Raw genomic sequence first — 23,337 nt, 5'->3', positions numbered from 1 at the left:
ACACACACATATATATATATATATATATATATATGAGAACCATGCGGATATCACTGTAAGCTCCTCGTACAGACTGGCTATCAGTTCACATAATATTCAATCACAAAGTAGTGTAATGTAAAAGATGTACGCATAACTTCTTAAATACTGAAACTAATAATACATGAAGAAAATTGTGAAACAGCCGTAATCCTATATATGGCACGTGGTTAAATAAGTATATAGTCATCTCTCATACCTCCTGACTTTGTGTGTCACGTACTTATGGCATTCATTTATAACTAAACAAGCTAAGTATTTTAACTTCCAAAGTTAATGCGAATTAGCGGTGTCGTTTAAGCATCGCAGAAAACGGATTCGTGCTTCTGGTTCTCTGCAACGTCAGATCAAATATTTTAAAAGAAACTCTATTTAAAACAAAATCATCAGTTAAAATATCTAAAATCACTAATTGTTGAAAATTATTGAAAACATTATTTAAAATAACGAATGAATTTTCCTATTAGACAGCGTAAAGCGGCAAACAGTTAGAATCTATTCTAAGCCGGAAAAAATGCTTAGCAGTATTTCGTTATTTCGTCTGTCCTTGTTTGTTCTCTCTGTGTTTGACCCCTTCTGGGTAGTAAACAAATAGGTACTTCGTCTACTGTTACATTCTGAGTTCAAATTCCGCCGACTTCGCCTTTCATCCTTTCGGGGTCGATAAATTAAATACCAGTTACGCATTGGGGTTGATATTATCGACTTAACCCCTTTGTCTGTCCTTGTCTAGCCCATTATGGGCAATAAAGCAATAGGTATTTCGTCTGCCACTACGTTCTAAGTTCAAATTCCATCGTGGTCGACTTTGCCTTTCATCCTTTCGGGGTCGATAAATTAAGTACCAGTTACGCACTGGGATCGATGTAATCGACTTAATCCGTTTGTCTGTCCTTGTTTGTCCTCTCTGTGTTTGGCCCCTTGTGGATAGTAAAGAAATAGGTATTTTGTGTCTTTACGTTCTGAGTATAAATTCGACCGACGTCGATTTTACCTTTCGAAATCAATAAAATATGTACCGTTTGAGCACTAGGATCGATCTTAGCAATTAACCCATCCCCTTGAATTTGCCCGCTTTGAGTCAGTATTACAAGCAATTATCCTTAAACAAAGAGGTGGAATAGCAGAATCGTTAGAGCGGATGTATAACGCTTCTTTGAGGTATTTCTTGCTACTTTTTACATTCCGAGCTCAAACCTCACCGAGATCAGCTTTGTTGTAATCCTTACCAGATAGGTATATTAGCAGAATCGTTGGAGAGTTGGGGAATAAAATGACTTGCGATATTTATTCCAGCTCTTTACGTTCAGAGTCCAGATCTTGCCGTGATTATCTTTGTTTTCATCCTGTTGAGATCGATAAATAAAGTACTAGTCAAAGAAAATGCAGTGACGGACTTGATAGAGCGCTGTAAGAGATACTTTGTGGCATGAGTTCCATCCCCTTGTGTTTTGAGTTCTAGGTTAGACTCGATCCTTCGCCAAGTTTACCATCACCACCGATTCCTTGGGCACCTTCAGTGGAGTTCATTGCATGTGAAGTATTCCCATCAAATGCCTGGGATATCCGCATGTCTCATAAGATCATGGGTCAGCATTTGGAATGTTCTTTTGTATGAAGGAATCCTGGTTAAAGTTTCCTTTTATGGAAGACCAATTGCAGAATAATTCCTCCTTACATTCCCCTAGTTTTGGAAATCTTGTAAATAAGAAACAGACAATGCACCTTCCATCTCTCACTAAGCATCATATAAATATAGTTATATATACAAATGGAAAGAATGAGATTCCGTTACCAAAGTTTCCGACTGGAAACCTCAAAAGCAATGCAAAAGCGAACATAATATTGCTATTAGGCGATAAAGTTGCCCAATATTTATTTTAGATCTTCGCGTTATGAGTTCCAATCCCGCTCAAACTGGTTCTTAGCGTTTATTTCTTTTGGTTGGGGGTCGATAAATCAAACACCAGCCACGTACTTAACATTGCTTTCTTCTTCTTTTCCTCCTTCTTTTCTTTCCTTTTATTTCCTCCTCTACCTCCCCTTCATATTTTCTCTCCTTATTTCCCTCTCTCTCTGTCTGCTTCTTTCCTTCTTTCTCTCTCGCTCTCTCTCATTCTCCTTAGTTTAAATGCTCCGTAGTACGTAGTATATTATTACGGCACCCCTTCTATGAAAAGCAGCTAAACATTAACCATGTCAATATTTACCATCCATCATACAATATTATGTCATGTTGTCAATATTTTACAACTATAGTACAAGGCCCTCGATTTGCAGGAAAGTTTGTAATAAATCGACTTAAATCGAAGTGAAGACGAATGAAAGACAGTCATTAGCCACGTCATAATTTGGACTCGAAACATAATATGACGTGACTAAATGCCGCGATGCATTTCGTCTTTGATGTTCTGCCGATTTTGCAACTCGTTTGGCCTAGCTTTAAAAATTATTCGTTATATGGGGACCACTAACTGAGATTTCATGATATTTCTTTCAAATCTCTGCATTATTAATTCCAATCCCGCTCAGACTGTCTCTTAACTTTTAATCCTTCCGGTTAGGGGTCGATAAATCAAATACCAGCCACGTACTTGGCATTGCTTTAAAGAAGCAGCTAAAGAACCAAATCCCGGTTTTTTTTTTTCTTTACCGTCGCCGGAAGGAGTAAAATTAAAAACTGATATTTGTGAGCTGTGAATGCAGAAATGTAAGACCGGAAAAAAATGCAAAAGTAATGTAAAAGACTGAAAATAAACATGGCAGGGTAATTTTGTTCGACGCTCTGACGGTACTGCCGATTAATCTCTCTTTTAAAGATGATGACGATGGTTCTAACGTAGGAAGCAGTCGATCATTGTTAGAGAACATCGGTTAGAATACCCCGCGATATTTATTCCGGCTTCCTGCGTTCCCCGTTCGAATCCCGTCGATTTCCAATTTGCCTTTCATTCCGTTGGAATCGATGACTAATCCATCGATACATAGTGTTGGATTAGCAGAATTGATAGAGCATCGAAGGTTATACCTTGAGATATCTGCTCTGGCTCTGTATTCTGATGTCAACACCTGGAATGTCACGGGTGGACAAGCCGTAAGGTTGTCATGCCTTTTCCTTGAACAACATCGGTGCCATGAAGAACTTGCATGAATGAGCATCCACTGGTCTTCCATGAAAGGAAAGCTTGTTCAGGATTATGCCCTAAAATAGAACTTTCCGGATGTAGATATATGATCTTAGTAGACATTCAGATATCCCAGATCAGAGACCCAGGTTGTTACAAATTTAAAAGAGAGCACCAATATTTTATTGATAATATTTTATCGATCTCTGACTGAGTGAGAGCGGAATTGTTTGCAGCACTTTATGAATTCATAACATTAAAGGAATCTTCATTAAATGCGGCAACGTATTTTGTTCGACGCGCTGTCGATTACGACAATCCTCCACTCACTTTAATAATAACTAGTCTTAGAAGAGACAAATGACTCGGCTCCGTCTACAAATAATAATTTCTAATTTCGGAATGAAGCCAGCCGTTTTGAGAGAAGAGAGTTAATCGACATCACCGGCGTCTGTACTTCACTAGTACTTTGTTTTATCCCTGCCAAGACCAACTGTACTTTGCGTCTCGAAAGGGTGAAAGGCAAAAGTTGACTCCGTCAGGATTTGAACTCAGAATGTAAACAGTCGGAAGAAATACCATAAGACATTATGCTCAACGCTCCAACAACTCTGCCAGTCTGTCACGTTTGCAGTTCTAAACACAAAGCAATTTTTGTAGCGGCGGGGGGCGGGGGTCGTGGTACACACCACCGACTCCAGTACTTCCGTACTTTAATTTATCAACCCCGGTGGAATGAAAATCCAAGTTGACCTCAGCGTGGTTTGAAGTCAGAAGATGAAGCCTCAGAATAAGAATTTCTTTGACACAAGGCCTGCAATTTTAGGGAAAGGAAGTTAGTCGATACTAACGACCCGAGAGCTTAACTGACACTGTATTTCATCAACCCCGAAAGGATGAAAGATAAAATTGACTTCACCCGGGTTTGAACGTAAAGCGATGGAATAAATATCAAGAGGTGGGTTTTTTGGGGGTTTTTTCGATTCTCAAACGATTCTGTTAATGCACTTTTTTAACGATGTCTAATAATAAAGATTTCGAATTTTGGTACAAGGCCAAAAGTCTTGGAGGAAGTGGTAGGTCGATTGCATCGGCTCCAATCCTCAACACGTATTTATTTTATCGATTCCGGAAAATGACAAGCAAAATCGTCCTAGACAGGATTTGAACTCAGAGCATAAACAACCGCAAAAAGCTGCCAAGCATTTTCCGAATGTTCTAACGATTCTGCAAGCTCGTTGCCTTCCTTGATATTCTATTTAATAATTACGAAAATTAATTCTTGATTATAGTTGAGTAACTGTGACAGAGGAGGCTCATCAAACCAGTCTGATTCCAGGCCAGTTTCTCGTGGAGAGAAAATGCTGAGGCATTCATCCTGCACTCGACTGAACATGGACAATCCAATCCGATCAAAGGATTTCAATAATTAGTTTCTTTTATTTTGATTAATTATTCATACTATTTTATTCTTTTCTTTTTTTCTTTCATTCAGTAGATTGAGTCCATGCTGGGGCACCACCTTGAAGGAATCGAATGAATCGACCCCCTTTTTTAAAAAAACCTGATAAGTATTTTATCGTTAACTTTTGCCGAACTGCTAAGTTACAGAGACGTAAACACTCCAACACTAAGAGGTGGTGAGAGGACACGTACATATATATTTACACACACACACACACACACACACACACACAACAGGTTTCCTTCAAGTTCCGTCGACCAAATCCACTCACGCGATGTTGGACAGTCCGAAGCTCTAGCAGAAGACACTTGCCCAAGGTGCCACGCAGTGGGACTGAACCCCGGAGCCATGTAGTTGGGAAGCGAGCTTCTTACCACTACAATCCACAATAGTTTTCAAGGTTTATTAAAAAAATCAAATCAAATCACCCTTATCTTCACTGATGCGAAGTATTTTCGATAGTTTGTAAGAAATGATGCAATCAAATATTAGTTTACGAACAAAATTAAAATTCAGTCAATCAAGAAATCTGTATGGCGTACGTTCTTTTTAAAGGGAAGATAACTAGGCGGGAGAGAGAGAGAGAGAGAGCATTTAATTAGAGTTTTCTCCCCTGGAAAATGCAATTTTTAAAAAAGTTTAGTCTTTTCATTTTTACTACGCTATCATTGATTTTCTTATTTCGTTCATTAGACTGCGGCCATTCTGGATTATCGCCTGGAATGGCGTAATCGACTAACTCGAAACCAGTACATATTTCAAGTCCAGTCTTATTCCATTGACCAGCTTTTACCGAACTGCTAACCAGTAAGGCTGGAACGAAGCCAACACAAACTAAGCTGCTGCTTCGGTGATGGTGTCGGCGCCGTCTATTGGTGTTGCTGCTACAGCTTAGTGCAGACCTATAACATGCTGACTCTTAACATTCAGTGTCGGCTGACCAGCTTGAAGCGGCCGCCGAATCACTCTGAACATCTCACCCGGTTATCTTTCCAAACAACACAGAAGGACTTGTAGTCCTTGTAGACACTTTATTTAAAGAGCAAATAATAAACAAAAACAAAGAAAATAGTGGAGTGTAGCAGTGGTCACTGTGAGTGGGTGAAAACAGTGTTGACCTAGGGCGGAAATAACAATGACAAGGCAGTCACGTGAATGTACTGATAGCATTAAGGGGTCCATAGTTCCAGGTGTATCGGGTTCCGTTCAGAGTTCGGAAGCAAACTGAACGTTCTGACATGAAGCGTTTACTTTTGGATCGAGCAAGGCCTTAGTGTGGATATTTTAACATTTGAATAGTTGAAATTACTGGGGTCATTTAAAAGAGTCGTTGTTGTTGGTGATGGTGATGGTGGTAGGTGCTGGTGATGTGGTGTGGTGATTGCTGGTGATGTGGTTGGTGATGGCCAAAAGCTTTTAAGACGTTATCATCCTATCTTATTTTCCAGGCGCTGAGATGACTGTGTGGTTAAGGAACTCGCTGTACAATTATGTAGTTTCGAGTTCAATACCATTGCGTGACAGCTTCAGATTCTATAATAGCCCTGGGCCGGCTAATGCTCTGTGAGTGAACTTCGCTGACGGTGTTTATGTATGTATGTATGTACTCTGTGTGTGTGTGCGCGTGCGTGTATATACATGTGTGTTTGTACATGTAGAGTGTTCATGCTAAATTTGACAGTTTGCCGCAAAAAGAAAATAAAAGATATCTCTCAAAAAAATGAAAGTACTTAAGAAGTCAAAAAATATCAATTAGATTATGGCTGTGAGAGGGGTTTACTCCAAGTAGCCGCCCTCAGCTTCCTCCATAGCCTCCAGGCAGCTCTGGATCCAAGTACATGCGTTCCTGGAAAGATCTGCCAACTTGACCACCAGTTCGATCTTGATGCTACAGGCAACGATTCCCCACACATAGTAATGCACTGGATTTATAATCGGACATATTAGGGGACCAAAAATTCTCTGACAACTACTTTTGATTCTTTCCGGAGATATGGTAAGGAGCCGAATCTTGTCAGGCATGTGGTCTCTTCAGCAGCAATCCTCTCCAACTAGGATTTGACCACAGTCTCGAGCAGCTTTATATAACCGCCTCAATTGAGCCTAAGGCCCTGTTCAAAGACGGGGCAATATGACGTCACCCTATCTGGAGACAAACCCGAAAACAATCACAGTTCGGGGTAACTTACTTTTCATGACTCGTGGGACGCGTCTTGCTGCTTTTAACAGTGTTTACAGAGAAGCAGTCATGATGTTGACATTTGGATATCCGGCATGAATGATCATGATACGGGTAACTCTTTTCCAATATTCAGATGGCTTCCAATCATTAATGTCAGCTATTTTGTCTTTCAACAATAACTTTAATCTTTATTCTTACTAACGCTGTTATGTTCAACAATATATCAAGTTTTGTGTTTCGTTTGTTTTTTCTAGAAATAAAAGAGGAAATTTTTAAAATCGTCAAATTTAACCCGAACACCCCACTGTGTGTGTGTGTGTGTGTGCGTGCGTGTGAGTGCTCATGCGTATATGTGTGTGCCTTTGTAGATATGTGCTGGTATATGCATATGTGTGTGTGTGGATGTGTGCACATATATACGTGTGTGTTTGTTCTCCACACCAATAGACAGCTACTTTTGATTGACATCTCAATAACTTAGCAGTTTGGCAAGATGAGACATTTCGAGTACTAGCGTTGATTTGTTCGACAAAAACCGTTTAAGGCAGTGCTCCAGCATGGCCGCAGTCCATTAATTAATAATAAATATCGACGCGACGCTTCCCGTAGCCTCCTTACTAAGGGAGATAACCACATTTTACAAAATGACGTGGCTATTCAAGGGAAATAAGTCAGTTTGGTATTTTATAGTTATTTCCCCTGAATGACTAATGTTGCTATAGAAACAGTAATCACAAAGTATTATCGAAATCGCTTGTTGACAGTGGGGAAGTGTCTATCAAATTTTTAACAATGGAGAGCAAAGAAATGGACAAGTTTTTGAGCGAAATCGACTGGCAAGAAGGAAGAATACCGATTCTTAATGACGAAAATCGGAAGTTACAGGATGAGGTGGGAATTTCTTTGATCATTTCTTTTCTTTCTTCTGTCCTGCAACAAACGGATGGCCATTTTCATGTCTCTTTTTCTTTCTTTTTTTTTACCCTTTTTCTTCATTTTTGTGTCTTTCAGGGACACTATCGTTTATCTGGGATTATGTATTTGTTTCTCGAACATCTCTCCCTCCCTCCTCCCCCTCTCTCTCTCTGTCTTTGTATCCGCATGTGTATGTGTTTGTGTACATATGTGCGTGTATGTATGCATATATATATATATATGTATATATACGTACGCGCATAAGTAGGTAGCCAGGCCATAGGTAAATACATACGTGAGTAGATAGATTACGATAGGTTCCATACATACACACGTGTGCGCGCGCATCTGAGTTTGTTTCTTTACTTTCTATGCGTTTTCGGAGAGACACATTACAAACAACGATGAAGATAATGGTTATGGTGATGAAATAACGGCAGAATCCTGTTTTAAGCTGAGTTTCGTTAAAAATCTTTTGAATTGGGAGTGGGGCACCAATCTGTACTTATGCCTTTTATGTGTGTAATAAGTTTAAACGGAGGTGTTTAGAAAGGAATGTGCATAACGTATGTACATAAGTGGGCGTATCTGTCTAGATATGCACGCATACCGTATGTGTATATATGGCTATGCATACTTGTATGTATGTATGTATGTATGTATGTATATAGTTTGTGTATTTGGATTGTCTTATATAAACTCCCCGTTCTCTTTCTCTCTCTCTCTTTCTCTTTCTCTCTCTCTCTTTCTCTTTCTCTCTCTCTCTTCTCTTTCTCTCTCTCTCTTTCTCTTTCTCTCTCTCCCTCTCTCCCTGCGTCTTTCTCTGCCCCCCCTTTCTCTCGTCGTTTACTCTCAATTACACTCGATTCCGTTTGATTTCGTTCTCTTTTACACATGACTTTCATACAACATTCATACTAACGTGCACATACACACACACACACCAAACAATCCAGATTACCGCAAGCATTAAGAATGATCTTGTTATTTTGTTAGTGACGCGATTGAATGCTGAAAAGGAAAAACTTCTGATAATTACTTGATTACTTAATAGATGAGTCTGTGTGTGTGTGTGTGTTTTATAGGTGTTTATAGGAATCTATTTATGTACATTTGATGTGCGGCTTTGTATGTATATGCGTGTGCGTATACATGTATGTTTGTATAGCACACAAATCCATTTTACATATATCAATATTTATACATGCACATATGTTAGAGTGAGCGTGTACATGTAGCTGCTTTAATGGGATAATTATAAACAGAGCAAATTTTAGTCATTTCTCCGAAGACTGAAAAAAAAATACAAATGAACAACGTTAATCGATTTTCGAACTTCATTGGGTTCTCATCAGAGGCGTCTACACTATTCTGACAGCCTCCAGAGGAACAAGTTGCCAAACTGTTTATATACTCCACAAATGTAGCAGTTACTCTACGAAGGCGTCCCTAATTTGCATGCCGAAAGTGTTTATATACTATACATTTGTTTTCTCGTATACATGTCCCTAAGCTATCTTTGATATATACATCAGACCCTGTTTTATTCCCTTATATTTTCTACGCCTTTCACCATCAAACTTGTCCATTCGATATGTATTCGTTACTGTAGCCTTCGCAAGCTTATCAGCTAATTTCCCCTGTTATAGCCAACACCCGTTGTTTTCTTTTTTTTCCTCTCTTCTTTTCTCTTGCCTCTTTAAAATCTGCGATCCAAACTAAACAGATCCGTTAGTTTTAATCTAATAAAAACTTTTATATTGACGAAATGTGTTTGTTGTTGATTATAGTAAGATAAAATCATAACAATACATCTCATAGTTGTGAAATAAGGCATTTCGAAACTACATACACGTCAACAACAAACAAGCTAGCTGCAGACCCGTAGCTCAATAGGTCTTTTAAACACCCGTGCGCTTTATGTGTGGATAAAACCAAATTTTCCCCAAAAGTAGGCCTTGCATCTTAAATACCAATGTCGGGCAAACGAATAAAAATATGTAAATAATATTTCTTCTTTGTGTTGATTCTTCGATGTTTACTGTCCGACGCGAGAACAAAAAAAAAAAAAACAGCGTGTAATATGCAATACAGGCAGTAAGCAAAAAATAAAATAGAACAGAGTGGTGACATTTAGTAGAGATGACCCGGAAGTTGTTCCTCTTCGATTACTATCACAAACAGCAGTAGCTTTCTTTAACTGAATACACGTCGTTGATTGGTTGAAATTACCCAAATACGACAACTTTAACACGAAATAACTTCTAAAATACCAAATTTTGTCCAAAATGCTAAAAAATAACCGTGTTCTGCGTAAGAACTTACACTAGTATACGAAGTTTCAAATTGTGTAGTTAAAAAAATAATTTAAAAGTCTGTGAGCCAAACTGAACAGATCCTCCTTCTTTCTTTACTTTACTCTCTTCTCCCCACTACCCTCTTTGTCAAATATCATATCTTCACTTTTTTTGGTTCTCTTTCACTTGCGAATTTACATAAATGTATATACAATGTAGGTGTATGTAGACGTGTGTGCAACTGTGGCATATGGTGGTTGTCATTGGTGTGCTGCCACATTTATTGTACTATGGCTAACATTAGTATTACTCAAAGTAGGTATACAGACTGTATTTCTATTCAAAATGCTGGATCCAAAATGTTAATACTGTATACTTCATTAGGATACAGATATATGACGCTAACATTAACTGAAAACAAAGTGAGATCCAAGTTATATGATGATATTGTAAGGAAAAAATTATTGTAAAAAACATTAGTTTTAGTTAAGGAATTTTAAAGGAATTTAAACTTCCAACTTCTCGCCACGGAAATGAATCTGCAACCGTGCTGTCAAAGCTGTCGCATACCCTTCGCCATTAATTTTTTGCCATTCTCCCTTTATCCTATGATACACTGATACCATGTTATGATACAATGCACTGTGATGTGTGCAGTGTTATTTCAGGACACCCACCACCAAATTTCAAGCAGTGGTACAACAAAAGTTAAATTAATGAGTAAGGTTAATTTTTATAATGAATTTGTCATTTTCGATTGGTGTGCAGCGCACACCTTGCACACCCAGAATACACACCCCTACTGTGTATATGTATATGTAACTTTGATAACTTGGACAGGTTTCAGCCAGTATAGTCCCAGGCCATGTCTAACTCAATAGTACCACCTGGTGAAGTCTTTTAGTCATATATGAGGAACTATGGTCCACTCTAGCAAAGAGTTATTATTGGAGACACATTTGGGTGTAGGAGCTTGGTCCGGGATTTTGTCCAGAGAACTTTCGAAGTTTATGGGATCTGTTTCCGTTTTGACGTATTTTGGTATGATATTAAAGAGAGCTGGACCGGTTGAGGTAAAGTAGTTGTGTCGTAATGTTGTGTATCTAGAGTTCGATTTTTGTAGTGGGTAGGTAGCATGGGGCCCAAGTGTTTGGATTTTAAAATTGATGATGGAATATTTTCCACATCACACAGCTGATGTAGCATTCTCGGCGGCATTGGAGAGAATTGGGATTGAGTTCTTTTAGTTGACTCCAATAGTCAATACCTGTCATGCCGTTTATCTTTCTTGTTATTGACGTCTGGAGCGCTTTCACTTTCATAATGAGTTGCTTTGTGTGGGGAGACCACAGTGAGCAACAGTATTCAAGATGAGGTTGGGTAAAAGTAGAGTAGAGAAGAATGATGGTGTAGGCATTTCTAGACCAGAAAGATCCCAGGATCCAGGAGCACATCTTGCGGGCCAAGTCAACCTTGCTGTTTACATGGGAACTCCAACTTGGATTGTAAATCAACAATTACTCCGAGGCCTTTGGTGTTGTTGGATGACACAAGGGAGTCGCTCGAGGGAAGAGAATATGGTAATTTCAGAGTATCCTCTTTTAGAAAGTGGATTAAATTAAACTTATTTTCATTTAGAAGCATATTGTTTTTTTCTGCCCATTGGACAACAGCAAACAGGTCCGATTGAGGGCATGTTCGGTCTGCTATACCGTTTATGGCCTTCTGGAGTTTGGAATCATCGGCAAGGATTTTCAATGTAGAATGTCAGACGACTTCTACAATGTCATTGATGTAGATAATGAAGAGGAGTGGGCCCAACACAGTACCTTGTGGAATACCACTACTAACTTTGGCTGAGCTGGATCGTATTCCCTGAAACACAACATGTTGGGTTCTGTTTGTCAGGAAACACTTTATCCACTGCAGCAGCTTTCCACAGACTCCAATGTTGGACAGTTTCTTCAGCAGGATTTTGTGGTCCACTCTTTCAAATGCCTTGCTGAAATCAAGGTATATGACGTCAGCGTTGGAGCCTTCTCCCAAAGCTTTTAAAATGTCAGCAAGATGGTGCAGAAGGTACGACAGGCAGTCCCTGCTATCAAGGAAACCATTCTGGTTGGGGTTCAGCAGATTGTTGTTTTCGAGGAAGTGAGTTATTCACGCTCTCACCACCCTTCCAAATACTTGAATGATATGAGAAGTGAGTGAAATCGGATGGTAGTTCGCTGCAAGAGATTTGTTTCCCTTTTTGAAGACTTGAACGACAGACTGGGAAAGAAAATGATGAGGAATGTAGCCTGCATCAAGTGAGTTTCTCCAGAGCTCAGCTAGAGAGGGTGCAATTTGATGTTGAGATATCTTCAGGACAGTGACCAGGAACTTATCGAAACAACTGCCGAGTTGTGCTTGATCTTATCTATTCCTGCTAGGATATCAGGGGCACCAAAAGTTATGTGAGATATGGTTAATTGAGGGTTTACATCACTGATGTTAACCAGATCAACCACATTAGCGTTGCTGGAAACAGAGTAGTATTGTTTCTGTGTGCATTTATGTGCATGTAATATATGTGCTATGTATGTGTGGAGGTGTCTGTGTGTGTTGTGTGTGTATAATGTTATATATGTGTGTATTTGTACCTATATCTATGTATATGTAAATATATATGTCTTTATATATATATACACACACATATATATGTATATATAAGTATATATATTTGTATATGTCTTCACACACACACACACACACACACATATATATATATATATATATATATATTGTACAGTGTCACTGAGCATTTCCTCTATGGCTTCTCATTTACATATTATAATCTCACTTTTAACACCCAACTTGCGATCCTATTTTTTTAATTTAATTAATAAGTATTAATTAATTATTTTCTGGATTTACATTCCCCCTGCCCCCATTTTATGCAAAGTTGTTTTCGATCTTATCATAATATATTCATATTTGTATTTGTATTTTGCTATTAACTTTCACATCCTCCAACTACCCAACTTGTAACTTGTGACTTCCAGATTTTGAAAATCAGTCACCCAATCAAATTTAAAAAGCTTATTCGTTGTATTAAATTACATCAGATTATAATATATGCACCATCACTATTTTCATTCAGTATTCATCACAACTGTGCGACAAACAAAGTGTGAAACTCTGAGTAATAGTTTTGTGAAGATTTTGCTGCTTTAATAAAAGTATGTTACTCTACCTTAGGTATTCGAATACTATCTTTTCTACCTTGCTTTGCATTTATGTGCTTATCTCTGTCTGTCTGTCTCTCTCTCTCTCTCTCTCTCTCTCTATATATATATATATATATATATATATATATATATATATATATATATAAATTGGACATGGGCGATCGTTGTATTCTTTCTTGTCTTGAGGTTCACAGCCAAACTGCTGGGTGGATTCACATGTAAAATGGCACACATATGGAGACGGGTGCATAGATTGGAATGCAGTTTGTATTTTTTCCTTAGCCCCAGAGTTACCGAAAAAATCAATTAAAACTTTTCTAATGGAATTCCCCTGTTTGTTCCGCCATTTAAACAACCAGTTGGTCACACAGTCGGCATATACCATTTCGCTAGCAACAAGGGGAGTACAGGATGACAGTCAGCCAAAACTTTCGCTATGCTGTCTCTCTTCTTTCACATCTTTGTGGAGTTAATAATCTTAATCTTTAGTTACAGTTTCTCATTAAAGCTACATAATAAGAAGAATTGTCGGATTAACTGTCTTAATTGTCGGATTAAGACAGTTTTGTGGGAGATTTGGCTATTTCTACCGGGTCTAGCTACCATCTAGAGGTCTGAACTTAATTTTCATTCACATATTTGCATTTCAAAAATTTACCATAATCTTTTCCATAAATCAACTATCGTAAAAATACGCACACACGTCCATTTCATATATCTTCTTTCAATTTCTGCTCTCTGCAAATAAAAGTTTTACGGATACAACTGCTTACAAAAATAGGCATTAATGTATAATTTTTATGTTCATAATTATATCATTATTATAATGAGTAGACAAAAGTCCAATAGAATAGCTCTCAGAAACAGACTACATACAAATTCGTTCTTCACAACTCCAGAAGCTGTTTTCTGACATGGGGTGGGTCAGGAAATTTTCATACAGCTGGAGGCTCCAATCAAAACAGGGGACCCAAACTGATATGGTTGAGAAACACTGTTATAGATTATGCCTAACCAAAAACAATCACAGCCACATCATCCAAACAGACCGGGTGAAACCAGGCTTAGCTGCTAGTATATATATATATATATATGTGTGTGTGTGTGTGTGTGGGTGTGTGTGGAGGTGCAATGGCCCAGTGGTTAGGGCAGCGGACTTGTGGTCATAAGATCGCGGTTTCGATTCCCAGACCAAGCACTGTGAGTGTTTATTGAGTGAAAACACCTAAAAGCTCCACGAGGCTCTGGCAGGGGGTGGGGTGACAATCCCTGCTGTACTTTTTCGCTACAACTTTCTCTCACTCTTTCTTCTGTTAGCCTGCTCGCTTAGCCAGCGGGGTGGCATCATTTGAAGGCTAAAACAATGCGAAGCGCATTGTGACCAGCAACGTGTGGCAACATCTGATAGCCTGGTCGGTCACGGTCACAGTGATATATATGCACGACAGTCTTCTTTCAGTTTACATCTACGAAATCCTGTCACAAGGCTTTGGTTAGCCCAATACTTTATTTCACCACAGACGAAATTTTTGCTTGAGTGATGGGGATGTTTGTTTACAGCTGTGGTGAGATGGCAAGACAAGGGTAAATAAAAGCACATTCCCCCCCACACACACACACACACACAATGAGTTTCTTTCAATTTTTGTGTGCCATTCAGAAGGATTCGGTCAGCCCATGGTTATATTAGTTGTTCCTTGCCTAAGGTACTGCACAGTGAGATTGAACCCAAGACCACATGACTAGAAAGTAATCTTCTTAACTGCACATCCAAGCCTGTGCTGTGTGTGTGTGTGTGTGTGTAGCAACACAGTATGACAATTTTTAGACTGGGACTTAAAATATTCCCCACCAATTCCCATGGTCTGGCAATGGTCTGGTGCCAATGTTGCTGAATACAAAGTCCAACTTGTGTAGAGAAATCATGTTTTTCAAAATTAGACTCAAATCTATGATCCACATGCAGCCTCTCAAATTGCCAGAAATAGCAGCCAAATGTTTCTGATATCTGTTCATAAAAGAAAACAAGAAAAAAGCAAAGCTGCATTTGACAGTGTGGCCCTAACTCCATTTCTTGAAAAGTAGGACAGGGTGGTCATAACTTGAATATTTTTGTTCATAGGTATACTTGATGATGGTTTACTTGGGGTTAAATAACAATAACATGAATCTTAGAAATGTAGTCTTTGGATATGTCTGAAACGAAAAGAGAAGCAATGGTCATGGACAGATTGTCTTTAAGAGCTGGCTAAACAATAACAACTAGATTTTAAAATTTAATCTTTTATTTTATTTGTTTTAGTCAATGGACTGTGGCCATGCTGGGGCACCACCTTGAGGAGTTGGGCAAAATCAACCTCAGTACTTGTTTTCAAAGTTTGCTACGTATTCTCTCAGTCTCTTTTGCTGAACTGCTAAGTTACAGGGACAAAAAAGCTCAATTGAACAAAAAACACAATGGGACAAAAAAACACAATGGGCTTCCTCTCAGTTTCCATCAAGCACATTTACTCCCGATGCATTGAGTGACCCAAGGCTGTGGTAGAAAACACCCAATGTACTTTGCAGTAGGAATGAACCTGCAATGACTTGGTTACAAAGCAAACTCCTTAACCACACAACCATCTTTCTTTTTTGTTTTTGTTGAATTTTCTTTTATTTGGATCATTCAGAATTATTAAAACTTGGAAACAAATTAATGCGTAAAGAAAAATAATAATATAAAAAAAAATCTGAGTATTTTTCTGAAAGAAATTAAAAATTTTTTTTTTAATTGAAATAATAATAATAATAATAATAATGATAATAATAATAATAATAATAATAATATTTTTTTTACTGATTTATTATTTCTATTTCTAAAATGAAAAGTTAACTTTTCCAGACTCTATAAAACAAATTGAAAATTTAATCTTACATTTTTATTATTACTTTCAAAGAGATTTTTTAAAAATGAATTTAAACAAGATTTTAGTTAAGTTTTTTTTTTTACTATTATTATTATTTTAATAATTTTATTCAAAGTAATTTTTACATGAAAAGGTTGGTTGTTTTTTGTAGTTTAGATGAAAAGGAAAATTTTAAGATTTTTGAAAATCTGTTACGTATTGTTTTTTTTTTCTTTGTTAATTATGTTCTGCAAGGTTGTGAAATATTAGAATAAGTAGAATAAGCAGAGGGTTGAACAATGAAATACTTTGCAACATTTCTCAATATTTTTTCGCTTGTTCTGAGTTCAAGTCTCACCCTGGTCAGCTTGGTCATCTAATTTTTCCCTGGTCAGAAAAAAACAAAATAAGAAAGAAGAAAGACAAGAAAAAAGATAATTACAAAATGCAAAATAGATTTTTGTCATTAAAGATGATGTCTTCTTCCTCATCATCATCATCATAGAACATTTGAATGGATGGAACTAGAAATGGAATAAACAAAATAAAATCATCACATTCATCAGCTCTATCATTAGCATCATTGTCATTCATCATCATCACCACAACCACCACCATCACCACCATCATCACCATCATCACCACCATCATCATCACCATCATCATTACCACCATCACCATCACCAGAATCATCATCATCATCACCATCATCACCATTGTCATCATTGTCATCACCATCACCATCATCATCATCATCATCACTATCATCACCACCACCATCACCACCACCACCGCCACCACCACCACCACCATCAACATCACCACCATCACCATCATCACCATCATGATCATTGTCATCATCACCATAATGGTTATTGTCATCATTATCTATACTTGGTGTCTTTATCTTTTATTTGACATGTACTTTTCCCAAGCCAGCTTCGGTTGAACAATAGTTAAATCAGTATTCTATGGTGAAATTCCCATCCTTCATGCCAATCCTTAATTTTTTCCAAATAAGGTGATTAACACTTTAGCATTTAAATTGACCTCACTTGGCCAAAACATTCTACCTGTATTATTTTCAAACCAACCAGATCCAACCTCTCACATCTACCCTCTACATAAGCAAGGCTAGAGTGTGTGCTGCCTGGGGTGGTCTTTCTGTTTTCCACTCCCAGACCCCACAAAAAACACATATTGCCTACAGCAGACCCAAAAGTGATGTCCCTTTAAAAGTGCCATCCAGGGTGAACCGCCCCCACCTAGCTATGCTAGTGACCCTACAATTTCATTTTAAAAATGCACCATAATATCATCAAAATCTTGAAGCTACATGATAATCCAGGATTAAATTCAAAACAATGTGAATAAGTAGGCATTACATTTGACAGAGTTATCTGAAAGCTAAAATGTTAATTGTTTTTGTAGATTAAGCTAATGATGATGATGGTGATGTGTGTGTGCGTGTGTGTGTGTTTGTGTGTTAGTGTCATTGTGTGTTTATGTGACACAACACCACATGCCACACTCATGACTGAGCTTGATCAAAAAGCAGAATGAAGTTCTTAGTGGAGTTGATATAACTGATTAACATTATTCTAGGGCACTGATGATAAATGGCCACAATCCAAAAACTGGAATCAGTAAGAGAATATAAATATAAAAGCCCCACCAATATCGATGACCTTACTAAACATGCATTCAGTGTTGCTGTAAGGACCCACAGTTTAATGAAGATGATGATGAAAATGCTAATAATGACGATGATGATGACAATCTCCCTCTGCCTTTTGAGAGTTTCCTAACAAATTCTTCTGCCTACAATATTCAGTACATCTGTACTTGATGAATAGAAATGTCTTTTTTTATAATTTACTTCTAATTTTATTTTTTCTGATACTTCTAAGTGAAAATTTTACTTTATATGTAAATAACAATCAGTGTTGGTGGTGTTATTAGAATTGTTGTTTATTTTTTTTCCAAGTAAGACATTCATTGCTGCTTGTCAAAGAGATTTGTGTTAATACATTATAAGATTAATAATCTAATTTCTCAATCACCATTTCAACAGCACCATCTGTTGATTACTGTCTTGTCTTTGAAAATAAATATTTAATATCTTGATTCTTGGCAGACTTTAAGAAGTAGGTATTCTAGAAAAAAAAAGAAAAAAAAAGGAAAGATATCCACAGAGAAAAAAGATTGCCATGTAACTCTAATGTAAAAGGGAAAAAGCCCCTTCTTTTCCTGTACTTAAGTCAGCAAAATGGATGAAAGAAACCATTGTTTTGAAAATGAAAATAGTCTATATGTCCAATATTTTGTGCTACCTTCTTTTGAATTAAAATTATGAATGCTAAATATACCCCCATGCCCACCTCATCCCAGGATATAATGCTAGTCTGTGTGAGATAAATTTCCTAAACTAGCAAACAATCAATGCAGGCCATGGGTGCCTATTTCTAATCAGCTGACAATGAAGAACTGGGTGTTCTATCCCAAAACACATTAATGGATTTTATAGGTCCTTGACATGATGGTTTTTAAGCCTTTTGATCTCAAGATATCTGAGGCGACACCTTGTTCTCTGATAAAAGCTTCATGTTTTAAAATGATCTTAATTAAAACCTTCCAAGATTTCCTGTTATGTTCTAAATACCAGCTTTATAATGTCATGGTTATTTCCTTAAATCCATGATTTTAAATAAACTGGAATAAAAGCAACATATTTCAATAGAAACCACCATCATCATCATTTAAAATCTGTTTTCCATGCAGGAAAGAAAAGGGTTAAGTAGTTTAGTCGTGGAGGACACAAAGGGTTATTTTTGTTTTGATATGTAAAATTTAAGATTTTAATTGAAGTATTAACACTTTAGAATATGGGAAGCCCTCTCTAGTATGTATCTTCTAAGTTCCTGACAGGAGCTGCCATGTACCCACCTACCCAGACATGCACATATATGCACTCACCTCACCCCTACAATAAATGTCATAGCCTTTCATCTGAGTTTCATCCATATTAAAATCCTTTTTTTATGTTTTTATTTATATTCATAAAATGTTTGCAGTTCCTCTGAAGGATCTCTGGAGCAGTGTTTCCCAAAACGGTGCATAGCTCAGAGACCTAGGGGTCTCACCAGGTTGAGCTGGTACTGCTCTGCATTGAGGGGTCACAGCTGTGGCACAAAACAGATTCCTCAAACCGAGTTAATTGACAGGAGACCAAGGGTAAACCAAGAGCAAGACAGTTGGATAAGAATGTCCATAGCCTTAGTTGGTCCCACTTGGGAATCCAGCTTGAAAGTCTAATGATGGTTACTTCTGATACTAACCCATACAGGAGTAATTCTACCCCAATGATCCTCACAGGAATAGTTGGTGGGTAGATGTAGGTGTGTGTGTGTGTGTGCATTTTTGCTTTGTGGCCTGTTTGAACAGAAAGCTCACTCAGTTTTCTTCAGGATTTGAATAATTCAGAACAATGTGGAGCCAAACTGATTTTTTTCTTTTTTGTTTTAGCATTCAGCTTGGTTTGCTCATTTTCTGCATTAAAGAAATGTCCTTAAGTTAATGACATAACTCAAAGACATCTTTAAATAATGACCATACTGTGAAAGAGCCACTCATTGAAGTACAAAGCTGTTAAATTCACTTTATTTTATTGAATCCAAATTCATTGTTTCAGTTTTAATGGTTTTTAAATCAAATCCTTCAAAAGACAACTCAGAACCATTTACTCTACACCTCTTCCATAATTCTATACAATAATCTATCCAGAGATATATAGTCCAGCCACTAATCTGTGTAGGGATCTTAGCTGCTTTTTCAAGTAAGTCAAGTAGAATGTTATAACTTACTCGTTAACTCTGCTCACAAAATCTTCAGTTCTTATATAAAAAATAGTTGGGTGGGGAAGAACCTGCTTTGCAACCACTTGATTTCAGGTTCAATCCCATTGAAGTTGGTTGATGGAAGCTGGGTAGAAACTGTTATGTATCTGTGTGTGTGTGTACACCCTGGGGACACATAAAAGTCTTCCACTACACTCTATGGAGTGGTTGGCATTAGGAAGGGCATCCAGATGTAGAAGCCAAACCAAAATCAGATGGGGCCTGGTTCAGCTCTCCAGCTTACCAGTTTTCAGTCAAACTGGAGAACCCATGCCAGCATAGAAAACAGACACTAAATGATGATGATGAAGATGATATACATAATCACATTCCCCCAAGCACTTGATGATAATTTTGTTACATACTTGTAGTTTAGTGCTTCAACAAGAGACTTAGATAAGTAATGCAGATCAGTTTGTTTGACTAAATCCTTCAAGACTCTGCTCCATCAGGGCCTCAGTCCTGTGACTGGTATGGATAAAAAATAAAATATATATTATGAAGGAAGAATATGCCAATGTCACATAAAGCGTGCAATATTTGATGAGTCATTAGTAATGAAAGCGTCTTCAATATATACTGGGAGTGTTTCAGTGTGAAGACTGTACAGGTTCGTTTAGGCAAATAAGACAGTTAATATTTTGTATCGTATTTTCCAATTTACAAGTTGGATATCTCAGACCCCAATTTACCATTAAAACAGGTAGGTTGACCTATACACCAAACTGACTTTGGCAGACCAAAAATTCCATGTGAAATATAGCAAAATTTGTAAAGACAGTGACAATGCTTGAATCTTTGCACAAAATACCACAATGCCTTGTATGCCAGAAAATACAATATTTGTCAGTTCAAAGAAATAAGCAACTTAGCTTCAGCAAGAATGGAACCACTCGTCACTTGTTTAGCTTTGTCTTTACTTACCTCCTTGAGAGATTGTATTAATTCCTTTTTTTTTTTATTGTCACTTAAAGAAATCAAGACATTCTACAACCCATGTTGATGATGAGTTTGAAGAAATAGAATATAAATAATTTGTTTCAGCTGATAAGAAAACTATAGCATATGGTGTGATAAATGTATTCCTTGAATACTGAATAATATTTTAAAACAGACACATGAATACAGAAATATATTTCTTGAAAACCAAAACCAACTAAATGAAATACAAAAATGAAAGGAAATTTTTGATTTTTTTCCCCCTCTGTTGTTGCATATATATATATATATATATATGGAAAATAATGTGGCAAAAACATATTGCAAAAAATAACTAACAAAAAATGTAAAAAGAGTTTGTAACTTAAAAAGTTATTGTAAAATTTGTAAATGACAAAATCACAAGCCATTTTTATTGTAGCTGTTGGAAATGTGTGTGCAGATGTGTGTGTGTATTCAAAATTATATATCTATATATTATATATACACATGTATATGTATGCATTGTTATATATTCATTGTTATAAATTCATATATACACACACACACATATATAAAAGTGTGTGTGTGTGTATATATATATATATATATATATATATATATATATATATATATATGTATATATAAGTATTAAACTATATCTTATTAAAATATTTCTGATAACATTACAAACTGGCACAAGCCCTGGCACCACCAACCTCTGTCAAAATGATAGGTAAAACCTAATCTGCAACCATTCAACAAGCTTTCAAATTTTCTCACTCAGAAACTTTCATTATTTATTTTAACTTTTGCTCTTGTTATTTTTCTTTTTTACACTTTTGTTTTATTTTTTCCTTAACCATTTGTTTCAAAACTTAAATTTAAAAGGTGATAGAGTAATCTGTTACTGTGTTATCATTTCAAAACATATGTAGTAGTTATAATTGTTGTTGTTATTATGGAAATCTTTTATGTTCTGACTTTACTTTTTACATTTTTGTTCCAGTGCTTTTCTATCATTAGAACTTGTTCTATTTTTTATATTAATTGTCTTCTTAATGAATATTTGTTGTTGTTGTTATTATTATTATCATTATTATTATTATAGATGTTTGACAGTGAGAGGTTCAGAATATCTGACATTTCTTACGCAGCTCTATAATGTGTATATATCTAAACACACATACGTGTGTGTGTATGTAAAGATACATTTGTGTGCATGTAGATATAGATGTGTGTGGTTTGATGTATGTGAATATGTATGCATATTATATATATATATATATATATATATAATATATATATATATATATTATATATATATATATGGGTGTTTGTGTGTATATACATACATATATGTATGTGAATGTGTCTGTGTATATATATATACATACACACTCAAACATATACACTTTTTCATGCATATAATTGTGTGTGTATATTTATATATGTATATATATATATATATAATATATATATATATATATATATATATATATATATATATATATATATATGTATATATCTCTGTGTACATATATGTGCATGCTTGTATATATACATATATTGGTGTTTGTATATATATATATATGTATATCTATATGCATATATGTATAAACATATACATTTGTGCATGCACATACTTCTGTGTATGGATATATGTATGTATACAAGTGTATATGTATATATGTAAATATATACATATGTGTGTGTACAGTAGCACATATACCCACATTTATCCAAACATATGTACTTACATCCATATAAACTAGTGAGGCTTCCTATTTGCCAACCAGTAGATGACTAGATATTAACACAAACAGGAGGTTTGTTAGGGTTTCAAGTTTTATGGTCGTGTCAATGATTGTTGGCCTTCCCTGGCTCTTTAATTCTCTTCCTCGAGTTTTTTTTTCCCCTCAATACAAATCTGTGATATTGGATTGGTTTACAAGAGCATCCACTTCTTATATCTTCATTCTCTGTTTACAAGAGATTTGAATGGAAAACACAAAACATTAAAAAAAAGCCATTAAATGAACAGAAACAAAAATACCTGAAAATTAAATTTACCCCAGATTAGAATCTTTGTGAAAATAAGAGGCATTAGTTATCTTTTTAGGTGTAATGGCTTCAGGAACAGGTTTCTAGGTCTTATTTTGATAGACATGTGTATTTGTATACTTTATTATTATCAAAATAAAAAGGATTCATTACTGATATCTTTGAGATACATGTATGCCTATGTTGATATTATACATGTGTGCATATAACGCATACAAATAATACACCTATATATATATATGTGTGTGTGTGTGTGTGTGTGTGTGCATTGAGCATGCATGCATACAAACTCTTGTGTATGCTTCTATTTAATTTACG

General features: G+C 36.4%; 1 protein-coding gene across 1 annotated transcript in view; it reads left to right on the top strand.

Moving 5' to 3' along the window:
- Positions 1 to 7,540: 7,540 nt before the first annotated feature.
- The window catches only part of LOC115222188 (coiled-coil domain-containing protein 39-like), a 1,476,917-nt gene continuing 1,461,120 nt past the window's right edge, over positions 7,541 to 23,337 (top strand). Inside the window, exon 1 of the mRNA XM_029792337.2 lies at positions 7,541 to 7,702. Within this exon, the coding sequence (XP_029648197.1) occupies positions 7,604 to 7,702 (99 nt within the window). The 5' untranslated portion in view covers positions 7,541 to 7,603. The remainder of the gene's footprint in view (positions 7,703 to 23,337) is intronic.

The sequence above is a fragment of the Octopus sinensis genome, linkage group LG19 (assembly GCF_006345805.1).
Source record: "Octopus sinensis linkage group LG19, ASM634580v1, whole genome shotgun sequence".
NCBI lineage: Eukaryota > Metazoa > Mollusca > Cephalopoda > Octopoda > Octopodidae > Octopus > Octopus sinensis.
This window is presented reverse-complemented; position numbering and strand designations above follow the sequence as displayed.